The 13,315-nt window shown below is 42.6% G+C and overlaps 1 protein-coding gene across 3 annotated transcripts in view; it reads right to left on the bottom strand.

Annotated features, from left to right (window-relative positions):
* The window catches only part of ZNF292 (zinc finger protein 292), a 474,880-nt gene that overhangs the window by 41,571 nt on the left and 419,994 nt on the right, over positions 1-13,315 (bottom strand). For all 3 annotated transcript variants that reach the window (XM_085611081.1, XM_085611082.1, XM_085611083.1), the window contains one exon: positions 4,728-4,869. In XM_085611081.1, the coding sequence (XP_085467207.1) occupies positions 4,728-4,869 (142 nt within the window). The remainder of the gene's footprint in view (positions 1-4,727; positions 4,870-13,315) is intronic.

Genomic DNA, 13,315 nt, shown 5'->3' with positions numbered 1-13,315 from the left:
ACACTTTGAAGTTGTGCTATTGGTGCCCAAACAGCCTAAAACCCAAACCTGTGACCTGGAAATGTTTCAGTCAAGAAGTGCTCAAAAAAACAAAAGGAGACTGGGACCTACCTGGTCACTATAGAGATTTTCGACTTTCATATAAGTGACAAGGCCCGAAAATAAAAATCTTCACAGCAACTTCGGCTAGAGGCTCCCGGGTGACACCGCTGGCTGTCTTGCCCCGCTGAACTTTACCTTCTCGGATAGTTTCAATATATCTGAGAAGTTTGAGGCTAAGCTGAGACTGGGCACAATCCACTTCTAGTGTCTGAATCTCGCTCCAATTTGGTCAGCAGTGACTTTTGACTTTGTCCTGGTCTCACACAACTAGATGTCCGCGGTTGATGCTCAGTTAGTTCACTAGAAACCTTAAACATTTATAGTTCAGGTTTTACTGATTGGACTTTGAGTTTTCTTGTGTTGAATTTTTGACTTTATTACGGTTTGTGTGCTGCATAAACACTTTACACATTGCCTCTAAGTTAGGCTTGATTGCCTTTGTGCCAAGCTAGCAAAGGGTTAAACACAGATTAATTTAGTGACGTATGTGGTTCACCATGACAGGGATTGTGGTTGTTTCTTAAGAAGAGTTAAGAAGAGTTAACACATGCCCTAAGCAAAAACCCAATTTCTAACACTATGCTATTCTTGTGCCCCTTCTGTGACCCTTTTGCCACCTTCTGCCCTGTATTGTGGCAGTCCTGCCTTGTTTTCTGTGCCATATGTTTGTGACTCTCTCCTTCCTGTCCTGTTCTGGGACTGTTCCCAAGATGTCATGCACTCCGTTTAGTGACTTTCCTCCATTTGCTCCGTGATGCGACTGTCTCTACTCATTTTCTCCGCTTTGTTCTGTGACTCTCTCTCTTCTCTGTTTGCCATTGTTGTGGGACATGCTCTTCATCCCTTTCCCTGCTTCTTTCTCCATCTACCGTTTGTGACTTATTCTTCATATTCTGCCCTGTTTACTGTCTCTTTGTATTTGTTTTCCCATGTTATATAATTCCTGGTTGCCTCATTCATACCTTACTTGTGACTCACGCTTTACTAATGTTGCCTGTGCCTCCCCTTTTTCCAGGCCTTTCCTCCCTACAGCGCTCTTTCCAGCCTCCCGCAACCCCCTCAGCCCTGCCCACTGCTCCTTTACTCTATCATAACCTACTTAATGGCAGCTGCAGGGCAGAAGCACTGAAGACACACCAAAGGCAAGCGTTTCTGAGCCGGAACCATGTCCAGTGCTAGATACCCTGGTCCTTACCCTTTCTCCCGCGGCTCACCCTCAGGCACTCAACCTCAGTAGTAGCTCAAACTGCAGCTACCACACCGCACTACACAGAGGGAACCTGCACCACTTGCCAGTTGTGCACCCCAAAACCCATGACCAGACCGACTGAAGTAAACTTAAACCAGTCTACACCAACACCAACTGCATTACTCTCACACATGCTCAACACCCACTTTACTCACCAAACATGACACAGAGATCTGGACATTGCTGAATGACTCCTCCCTGGACCTCCTCTTCCATGCAGAGACCTAAGTGACCACAAATTAGGCTCTGGACATCTTCATTGTCATCCGTGCTGTATACAAAATCATCAGGCAAAACTGGCAACACAGACATGGAGGAATTATCACCATCATCTTCAAAAACACCAACCGCTGCACCACCTCAGCAGAAAAAGACGAAATCTGCATGGAGCACCTCACCTTCAAGATGCAAATAACAGCAGACCTCACCTTATTAGAGACACTGATCTACAGACCTCTAGAACCTAGCTCCAGCATCACTAATTGTATCATGGACTTCGTGGCACCATTTATCGACTTCAGTGGCTACATCCTCCTAGGAGATGTCAACTTTCACTTGGAGGACCTCACAGACTCAAACTCAGAAGCCCTCCTCTAAAACCTCAGGCTCCGCAGCATTTATCATATCCCACCCACCCCACAGGACACATTCTGGACCTGGTCTTCACCTCCTTCAGAAACATACCATCAACAAACAGACATCACCTGGACTGACCATGCCCTTGTCAGCTGCAGGAGCAACATCCCACACCATAAAAAAAAAAAATCCTCTACAGGTCCGAACCCAGCAGAGGACGACCCTCACCAAGAACCCTTCTGGCCCTCAAGCACACCTGAAATCTATAAAACATCAATAGCTTGCTCACAGCCTTCGACAACACCCTGGGCCCTAGCCAAAAAAAAAAAAAAAAAAAAATAGATTTACTCAGGCCAGCTGGTACACAGAAGAACTCAGGATGGCCAACAGCACTGAAAGAAACTTGAAAGAAAAGTGGAGGTCGAGCCAAGGAACACCAAGTGTAAGACCCTAGCAGACAGCATTACCCCCCCAGCTACAACAGCAGCAAATATATTTGCTCCATTGTCAAGGACTTCACACCTGAAGTCACCGTCAGCAGTATCACCCCTTCCCAAGACCTTGGCAAAGACCTCTCGAAGTTTTTCAGCAGCAAACTTACCAAAATATATTACAACTTTGGCACCCAATGCGACTCAAGCACCATCGCAGCCAGTCTGCCAACCTCAGACGAAGAACACCCCCAGACCAGTGCAACAACAAACACTGACCTAGATGAACTTTATTCACTAAGGGGACCTGTCAGATCCCTGTCACCAAACCTTCAGCAAAGAAATAACCCCAATGAACAATGACCTCACCATCCTACTGAACACCTCCATTGCCACAGCCACCTTTCCTGGAAACCTGGAAGCATGCAGCAGTTAACGTCACAATAAAGAATCCCTCAGCAGCCCCAGTCAAGCTCACAAACTATAGACCCATCTTTCTAATACCATTCCCAGCCAAGGTTATGGAAGAAGCAATCAACAAGCATGTAACAGACTACCTCAATACCCACCAGCTCCTCAACACCACGCCATAAGGATTCTGACCAAACCACAGAACAGAAACAGCCCTCATCGCAGCTACAGACGAAATATGTATGATCCTAAATAGAGGAGAAATTGCTTCCCACATTCTATTAGACTCTCAGTGGCTTTTGACTGTCTCCCAATCGATCTAGATGACTACACGAGACTGGCATCTAAGGACCTGCCCTTCAACTGATCTGCAGACTCCTAACTGTAAGGAGCTCAAGGCAACCCTGCCTCCTTACTCCTCAGAAGTCTGGGAACTCATCTACAGAGTATCCAAGAATCATCACATAGCCCCACCCTCTTCAACATCTACATGACCCTTCTGGCAAACATTCTTTCTTATGTTGAACGATAGGACTCCCAACACAAAGAACAAATTCACCATGCCTGCATTACCGAAGTGACCGCCTGGATGAATTCCAATTGTCTCAAATTGAACACAGACAAGACAGAGGTGGTGCTTTTGGGAAGGATGCCTCTCCGTGATACTCCACCCCTCGTGCAAAACACCTTGGGATCATCAACAACAAGTTAGACATATCTGCCCAGGTCAAGACCATCACAGAATCCTGTTTTTACACACTGAGGGTACAAAGAAAGACAAATTTCAACTACACAGCAAAAGAAACACAATCACTCAAGGCCTCATCACCAGCAGGCTGGACTACGGTAACTCCCTCTACACAGGAATCACTAATCATCTCACAAAAAGACTACAGATCATCCAGAATGCAACAGCCAGACTCTAACGCAACCTACCACATCGATCTCACACCACAACTAAGGGAGCTCCACTGGCTACTAATACACAGGTCGCACTGTTCAAACTCCTCACGCATACATACAAGCCACCACACAACGCAGGCCCAGCCTACCTGCACCACGGCATACACTTCCACTGTCCCACCCACTAGATGCTCAGCTGGACTCTTACAAGCCCACGTCCAACATATTGACAAAAGTAGAACTGGAGGTCATACCATCTCATACATTGCTACTTAAGTATGGCACGACCTCCCACCACACATTAGAACCTCCTTCTCGCGTCTTGAATTCTGCATGAAACCGAGGAACTGGCGCTTCAAACAGCCACCATCCTGACTGTGGGGCTAGCCTCACACACCATTCTGTACATCAATTGATCTTTTTGCATTAGCCTCACACACCAGCACAGCGCCTGGATATCCACACAGATGACGACTGCACCCTCTACAAACACAACAAAATCCTTATGCTGGTTGGAATGTTGGGCTGCTCCATAAGGGCACATACCAAAGCCTATCAATGGCTGATACATTTGCCCCACACAATCGTATATTAGTAGAGAAAAAACACTTTACTAGTATCAGAAAATATTTCGAGTGATGGTTATCAGTGGAAATATACTCCCAACTGTGCAAAATATTTGCCCAAAAAAGGCAGTTTCCATTGACAAAAAACAGGAAAATGGAATTTGAAGCAAATTTTGGGATGTACTTCAGATCTGCAACGATAGCAGAAGTGTTGGATAGAAGGTATAAGGAATCACTAGCAAAGTCCTCTTTCAGCGACAGCTGTGGCTTGGAGCCAATCTACATCTTAACCTCCCTACAATTGAAAAGTAAGAGAAATTCTTACATTTCTTCTTTGATATCTGAGTGAGATAAGTAAGAAACTGTATGCTGGGAGAACAGCACATTTAAACGTTCCTGCAGCAATTTCTGCAAAAGAAAACCATCAAAGTGGCTTTACATACATTAAATATCCACAGTTAACACATAGAATGAAATAGACATATTTACCTCTGACTGTATGATTTTGATCAGAAAGAAAATGTGATAGACTGTTTTGGTTAACAGAGAAAGCTGACGACACCTTTCTAAATAGACTTGTACAGAAGGATCCACTCGCTGCTGTAGTTTACTCCAGAACAACGTCAATTCCCTACAAATAGAAAAAAATGTAACACTTTAAAAGCTAGCAAGGAATTTAAAGACAAGATGATAGTTACTTACTTGCAATAACAGTCATCAAACTAGGGTATCCTGTTCACATTAATAACCTTCGAATTATTACCCCAGCTGCCAGATTCCACCTCGAAATTTGCTTAACAGTCAATAAAAAAAGTTATTTTTCCAACCCAGATGTATAAAATGTTTCGAAAATTCAGAAGAGAAAGTAGTAATGGTTAGAACTGCTATAGTCGTTAATAAAAGATGACTACACCTTTAGATTGTGTTTTTTACAATGAGAGGTTTTGGCAACAGAATTATTGTTTAAGTATTCAGACAAAGTCAATATTTCAGGAATACAGTAAGGACAATACGATACAAATATAGGAAGGATGCCCTCACCAGACAGCCACTATGATGGATAAGTTACTTCTGCATCATCAACACTGGATCCACCCCAGAGTCTTAACTACAGAACAGCATTCACAGCAATGTCTTCCTCCTCTTTAGAAGATGGGAACAGATGTTTTGTCCAAGAGAAAATCTTTAGAGAAGCTTGACCCTCCAGAGTATCAGCCAACTCAACAGTGTAATATGAATGTATGGACTACTTATATAGTGGAAACCTCACCAAAAGGCACAGGTCAAAAACAAGCATATAGTCAATGAGTGATAGGAGGGGTAGTGGATTTGAGGACTGGTAGTGCTATGTGATGTACTGGTCTTTAAGAGATTTGTTTGCAACTCTTTTCTAAACTGTAGCAGTGTTGGGATGGTCCTGATGGTTATAGGCATGTTCCAGATCCTGTATTGCATGGATGGAAAAGGTATACTGTCTTTTTTTTGTGTTTTAGTCTGCAGTCTGATGGTGTCCTGGCTACGGGTGTGCCGGGCACCACCAGAGATTGTGAGTTTGTCTACAAGATAAGTATGTCTGGTTGTGATGGCCCAAACCTCAGCGGGCAGGAAACCCCAGACAATGACAAGCCTTTGCTGTGCGCTGCAGGGGTTGGATTAAGGACAAGGCCTGTGGCCAGGCTGTGCAACCCACCTGCTATGGGTAGCTAACCCACAGTGTGAACAATCTTTGTTGGCTGTGCACTGCATTTTTTTAATGAGATAATCACTTCCCCATATTTTTTCATTTTTACAAAAGGTTTTGCTGAACACTTGCAATTTCAAAACCTTGATTTCCACCGTAAAACAGTGCCTTTCTGATGTCCTTAAAATAGTTGAACTAAAATGTTTGCGAAAATTGTGAATTTTATGCCCAAAGCTCATTTTTGTGCATTTTGTCCATGCATTTTTCCATAACTCTAAGTGCCCCTTAGCACTCTTCTAGGCTCTGGCAACTCTCATGATTCCGATTCCTCTCAATATGGCTGTGGAATAGTTTTTTCCACAAGTTTCAAGACAGGGAACAATTAAAATTCCCACCCATTCTAAAGCCAATCACATTTGATATAAAACTGCAGAGCTATACAAAATGTTTATCTTTCAAGCCCATCTTGCAACATTTTATAGGGTTATACCTCAAAAACTACTGCATGGGTTTAAATAATATAAAGGAACATTTTAAGCAAAGTTCTAGTTTCATGCCAAGTGTGGAGCAAATTTGTTCAGCATTGTTTGCTGCAGGCACAGGAAAAATCTCCTATATAAGACCTAAATAGGAAAAAAAATACCGTAACAACCCCCACCACCCTTAAATTTGTTTCCTCAGCACGGATCTCTACCAAAATTTGACTTGAATGAATCTTTATTGTTCAATTAATTAAAATTGTTACAATATTCTATCAATAAAACAAAAACTTTAAAATCTCACACAGTTAGTTAAGAGTGAAAAGACGTTTAAAAAGATTAAAGTAGTAAAAGGACTATTACTAAAAATATTGTCCTATTTAGCAGTAAGGTGTTGTGCATTGGACTTGAGGAAAAGTTTTATCATAGTCTCTCTCGCTTGATGGCCGACTGAATGCTGTTATGACTCAGTTTTCAGTTTCAGTGTGGCTCGGATTGAGTCTGTGAATTTCCCTAGTCGGGCCACAATTTGAGGTTTTAGCAGAGAAGCACAGGTCGGAAACTTCCCTGCAACTTTGTAGGCCAAGCAACCTACAGATGGGGAGAACCAAGCGCTGCCGCTCACTGACTAACTTTGGGCAACAGCACAACAGATGGAGCCAGGATTCAAGGTGGTAGTTGCAGAGTCGGCAAGCCACAGAATTGTCCTGCCGGGCCCAAGTTGAGTTAAAAGCCGTGATGGGTAGAGCTAAGAGTCTCATGTAGGTAATTCTTCCCCGAGCCAGGACTGTCAGAGCTTGCTCAAGGTAGGGCTGCGGTTTTCCCATGGTGTATGAGGAGTCCAGTGAGGAAAGATTGAATTGGTGATGCAGGCTTTCCAGGTGCCTTTCAAAAGATACTCTCTTGGCCCGAGTATTCACTGTTTTCCTGTAGGCTATTAGTGGGATGTCAGGGTTGTGCAGAATTCAGACGTTAATGTCCAATAATCTGGTGCCTGCTGCCAAGCACACCTGTCATGGGGAACCCTCCTGTTCGAAGAGCGTTTTAATTTGTCTTTGTAATAACAATTCTGGTGCTCGCGTAGTCCTGATATAGTATTTTATTAAATCACCTAAGCAAGTAATGTCCGGACTGGTGAGACCCAGCTCCAGCCTTACTCTTGCTCTCCTGACCTGTCTAGGGTGAGCTCCGACCTTTTTATAAGCCAAAATGTGATAATTCGTGAGGAATTTATTGAAGGCACCAGGGAAAACTGAATGGCCATAATTGAGAGGGCACTAATTTTGCCTTAAGAACTTGCAAAATGGGTTCAGCAGTTGGACTGTGAAGTTGCAGGTTAAGGCTTTCTAAAGAAAAAATGATGCCTGCCGCTTTCCTTCTCAGATGTTTCAGGTGGGCTATAGGTTTTGCCCCTTCCGATAGCCAGAAGCCCAAATAGTTGTAGCTCATACTTGTTTTAATTTGTAGGGCCCTAAGTTACCAATGTATGGTCTTCTTACGTGGGTACTTCCTGAATATAAGTATCCTAGTTTTCTCCTGGTTCACCAGGAGTTTGTTCTGTGGATTATAACCATGCAAAGCTTTTAGGGCCTTCTGTAAGCCAGTTCTCGTGTGGTCCATTATTACGATGTTGTCCGCATACTGTAGTATTTGAAGCCGCATATTCCCCAATCTAGGAGGCAGAAGACTTGCCCCCTGCAGCGCTTTCCCCAGGTCAGCTGTGTACAGATTAAAAAGTATAGGGGCAAGTACGCACCCTTGTTTTAGGCCGTTATTAGTTGGTACCTTGGCGGTGACTAATGTTTGACTGATTTTAATACGGACCCAGGTCTCTGATATAAAGAAATTATGGCCTTTAGCAGCTGTTGGGGAATTCCCCAGGAATGCAGCTTTTCCCACAGCTTCCCACGATCGACCCGATCAAAAGCTGCACTATAGTCCACAAAGCAGCAAAAAAGTGGTAACTGAGATGTCTGGGTAGCGCGGTTAGACAGGTGGCCCAGTACTAAGATGTCATCTGTGGTAGAGCTTTGGGCCCTAAATCCTGTTTGAAAAAGGGGAAGAATGTTAATATCTGTTGCCCACGTTCTTCCAGTTCTTTCAAACATTTGACTTTATCTGACCAAACCAAGCAATTGTCAATTCTAGTTTTGATGCAGATTCATGCATGGGTCAAGAGTTCTACGCAAATCAAAAAAATGCCTTTTCCTAGGAAGTGCAGCTGAACCATAAATGCACAATGGCAACTGTTTTTATATGAAAGTATGAGCATTAGACAAATACATTTTCTTGGCTTCTCGCTAATGGCTCATCTAAAATGCACCCAACAAATAAAAGACTGTGAAAAGGACCTGGCACTAGAAAATCTGATTCACTTCTATTAGTCTTTATTTTCAGAGAAAGTGAAGGTTTGATTGGAAATGATAGAATTTGCTACTCTGCCAGCATGCAGGTGGATATTCTAGTGGATTTTTTTTTGTGTCTTGCCAAACTTATTGCAATCATCACAGTAGGGGACAGTTTTTAGAGTCTGAACTGTTCCTTCAATGAATCTCAACTGAGGGTGCCAATAAAGTTCCATCCAGAAAAGATTTGGGCAAATAGGAGACTCCCAGAAACTCCAAAGATTGGTCCTCGGTGACTAATCAGCCCCTACCCTGTTTTTCATAAACTATTGTCTTTGTCAAAAGCTGCTTTATCTTCGCCTTTGCATAAGATAGGTTAGTACTGAGGGCCTCATAATGAGAACAGGTGGTGCATGAATTCATCTAACTGAGCTGCAGCACAATCCCTCCGCACGTCCACAGATTCTGTGCCAGTGTCCAATAAAGAGTAATAAAAGGCAAGAATGTGAGCATTCTCTTCATCGCCGAGCTGGTTTTCACACTGTGCATCACTTTCAACACTGAACTGACTAATTCATGGAAGGTAACATGTCTACTGACCTATTACCATTCAACACACCTAGTAGGATAGTCGACGCTTTAAGCTAGAACATTGTACGACTGCATAACTGGCTTCAAAAATACTACTTAAATCCAGAATTTTCAAAGACCATAAGACAAAGGTGAAATAGGCCTAATTCTCAAGAAACATGAACATGTAACCTAGGGATATACTGTAATCCGAGTACAGCAAATTATAAAATTCACAGTTCTAGGACTGTTATACAAGGCCATATGGAATTAGAACCTAAAAACCAGGAAAAACTGACTAATTTTGCCACCAACAGTAACCTACATGAGAACCATGTCGACTTAGACAGAAGAGGTTCCAAAAACAAACGTTCAATAAGAATGTTAAATATGAGCAGAACCAAGCTTTGGAACAATCTGAAATACTTCGTAATTGAGCAGAACCACTAAAGGCAAAAACATGATTTCATGCAGTTTCTAGAGGATCAAACAGTTATCTATTACCTTTGACACAGAAAAATCTCTTGTTAGTCACTTCAGTCTAAAAGGGTTTTAGGGCTAGATACTGCCCCCAACTTCTCACATCTGTCTGAAATAAATAGAGAAACCGGATCCTACTACCCTTGCATCGTTAAAGCTATTCATGCTCATACTATTTCATCAGTAGTTAAGGCCAACTTAAAAACTTGACCACTAAAGCGCTTTCATTTTGTCAGATTAGTGAACTGCCACAACTTGCAATTCAAAATCTATTCTTACCACCACTAAACCCTTAGATTCCACAATAGCTTTCAAGCATTGGTTCTCTAGTCATCTCCAAATCCTGGGCCAAATGTATAAAAAGTGCAATTTTCCACAATACTCCCATTAATTTCATCCCAGTTAGAGGTCCGGAAATTTGGAAGATGAGAACTTTCTTGTGGAATGTTTCCATTTTTATCTTATCATCCCATTTCATTTCGGTCTTATCTGCCTTTGAAATTCATCTTCTAAGCTCTGGATAAAGAGGGTATCTTGTTTTTTTACTCAGAAATATGGGTGATCCAACAAACTTAGTCATGTTTGTAGCTCTGAAACATTGATGAAATTGGTCTCCTCTGGCCAATTAATTCTGTAGGTGAATAGTAACACAAACAGGCTCTCTACTGTAATGCATGGATTTATTTTGTAAATATAATTTGCACTAACTTTTAATCAGTAGTGTATGAGCCGAACATCAAACACTGGTATCTTGTGTGTTTGTGATACCTGAGGAACTAGTAATATGTTCCCTTCAAGTCTATCACTGTGAATTCACTTTCTATCTACAATAGTAAACCATCTTGAAGTGCATGTAGCTTGATTTCTAAGACCTATTTCCTCACTATTAAGTCCAGTCACCGCCTAAAGTATGTATTTTCTTTTGGACCTCCAGTGTCTTTTTCTCTAGTATGGCTGACTTCCTCACACGGCCGATGGGAGCGGTATGCTTTTGTGCTTCTATGTTGGTTGTCTCAGTATATTGTAAAACTCAATGCAGAGACTAACATTTCTCCACTTCTCTTTTGTGGAAATAACAGAAACCTTACAGAGAAAGTGGGGCCTTAGCTGCAAGTTGGTCCTGACAAAAAAGCTGCTCACCTTCAGTAATAATACAGATTATTCTCTGGATACAAGATCTTCCGACAAACTTCTCGACTTCTGAATATCATCAGGTGCCACACTGGATCTGCCAACTTCTCTCTAACAACAAGTCACAAAAACTGCAAAGCAGTGCAACTCAAATACAGATGCAGTGCCAACTCCCTAGGAAACGTCACAGGCCTATATACAGCGCTGCCTTGTGCAACGGCATCAGTTTTTCGTCCCACGTCCAAGAGAGGTATACAGAAAAGAACTGAAGAGTTTAACAGCAGATTATAGACAGCAGAATATAGCAGTTGGAACCCTTTGAAACGTACAAGAATCTGCAGAAGAGGAATCTGTGAGATAGTATATTGGCTTATTTATAGTTTGGCACAGAGGTAATGTAGCCATAAAACTGAAAGTGGAGAAGATGTTCGAGAGTCACAGGGCAGCTGTTGGATTTTCTTATGGATGAGGAAGAAATTGACTTGTTTTTCCTATGGAGTTTCATGTGTATTTTGTGAAAGGACCATTTGGAAGGCCACTTTGTAGTAGGAGACTTATCGGATGGAGGACAAGAGGAACCGTTTTTTTCATGGGCCACAGCCCACCCTACTCACTAATGGCCCTGAAATGCATGAAGCACAGCAATCACAGGTGGTGGACTGTGATCAGGCTCCAGGCACTACATGCAGATTTTGACAATTTGGGCAGTGATATCTGCCCATGACAGTGTTTGAACCCAGACACCTTAGGAGTTGACATCAGGCCTGGTCTACCAACATGTATTGTTGAAAGCCAAAATATATTGGTGAAAAGCAAAGGAGGGCTCTGGACCAGTAGAAATACAGCACGCAAAAACAAGAACTGATGCCACTCGTGATGCAGCACCATACACCAGTTTGGTCACTTGATAGTCAGATGCAGCAGCAGTTGGCAGAGTGCTGAACAGCTACCACTAGACTGAAGTTTCCAGATCTACTGAGGCATCTGTGGATAGTCCTAAAATAAGGAATCTTCAGGAAGAAGTATCCATATGAAACAATTCTCATTGAGGGTTACACTAAACTTCATCTATTTATGCACTTATAACAGTTCACTCGTTTTTGGAGGGGCTGTTATTGCCTTCTCAGAGAGGTTCATCTTCTCTGAAGAAGATTTCAAGAAGGCTATAGAATATACTTTGAAACACTGTATTTTTTCCTGAAACTCCAGTACTTTAATTATGGTTTTTTTTATAATCCCTTATGGGATAGGAAATAAAGGCAGGATCTCACAATCATAGAGCTGTTCTATGAGCTGTGATCATCAGTCTCAGAGTTTACTTTGACACGGACAGCTACATCTTACAACTATGCTGCACTAAAGCGAAATCATGATGTGCCAGAAAAGACTTGTACGTTGTGGTGAAATCTATGGGTTTGCAAAACCATGATGACGGACAGAATGCTGACCTGTATCAAACATTCACACCCAGTCTGGGACTAAATCCATTGTTTGCTCGCCACGCCATTCCAGTTTGGACTAGCCATATGCAAGCCAGTCTTGACCCTGCAACTCATGGGAATAATCCTTTCCGAACTGCCAGGTCCTCTCTGGAACGGAAAACAAGCATCGTGGGACCGGTTTTGCGGTATCACCCCATATCAGTCAGACTAGCTTGAATCTGGTGGCGTAGCGAGCATGGGATCCACATCGGGCATACCTTTCCCACTCAGGGTGAAAACTGCAAAACAAATATGATGGATGGAACACCGAGTAGTCTCAAACATTCACCCCAGTCCAGTTTGGGACTAAATCCATTGTTTTCTTTGCTCACCACGCCATACATTCCAGTTTGGACGTAGACATATTGCAAATCAGTGTTGGCCCTGCTCCTCAAGGGAACAGTGAAGCTCAAACTGCCAGGCCAAGTCCTCCCTGGACCAGAAAACACGCATCCTGGGCGCCGTCAGTCAGGCAAGCTTGAATCCGGTGGATTAGCGAGCATGGGACCCACATCTGGACATACCCCCTCCCACTCGGTGAAAACGGCAAAACAGCTAAGGAATAATTTGATTCAAAAGCTGAAAGCTTTGGTCAGATTCAAGGCAGACTGTGTGAAGCCTGTAGATTTTGAACCCTAAGGTGTTGAATGCCTGTAGAACCTCTTGTGGCTCAGATACCATCAGACTATGAGCTTTATCAAGGGATTACCACTCCTTTTTTAAGACCATACTTAAGAATTGTTCACTGATGTACTCAAACAGCTACTGTTAATTTTTCGCTTCTCGGTCTTGAACTTAGAAACCAAATATATCCCATTGTGACTATTAGTAGTCAAGTCTTTTAAAATATTCTGAGAAATTCGGAAGCCTACCAGAATAAAATTCAAAATATATATGAAAAAATAGATAT

The sequence above is a fragment of the Triturus cristatus genome, chromosome 6 (genome assembly GCF_964204655.1).
Source record: "Triturus cristatus chromosome 6, aTriCri1.1, whole genome shotgun sequence".
NCBI classification, from domain to species: Eukaryota; Metazoa; Chordata; class Amphibia; order Caudata; family Salamandridae; genus Triturus; species Triturus cristatus.
The sequence above is the reverse complement of the archived record's forward strand: the minus strand, read 5'-3'. Positions and strand labels throughout refer to the sequence as shown.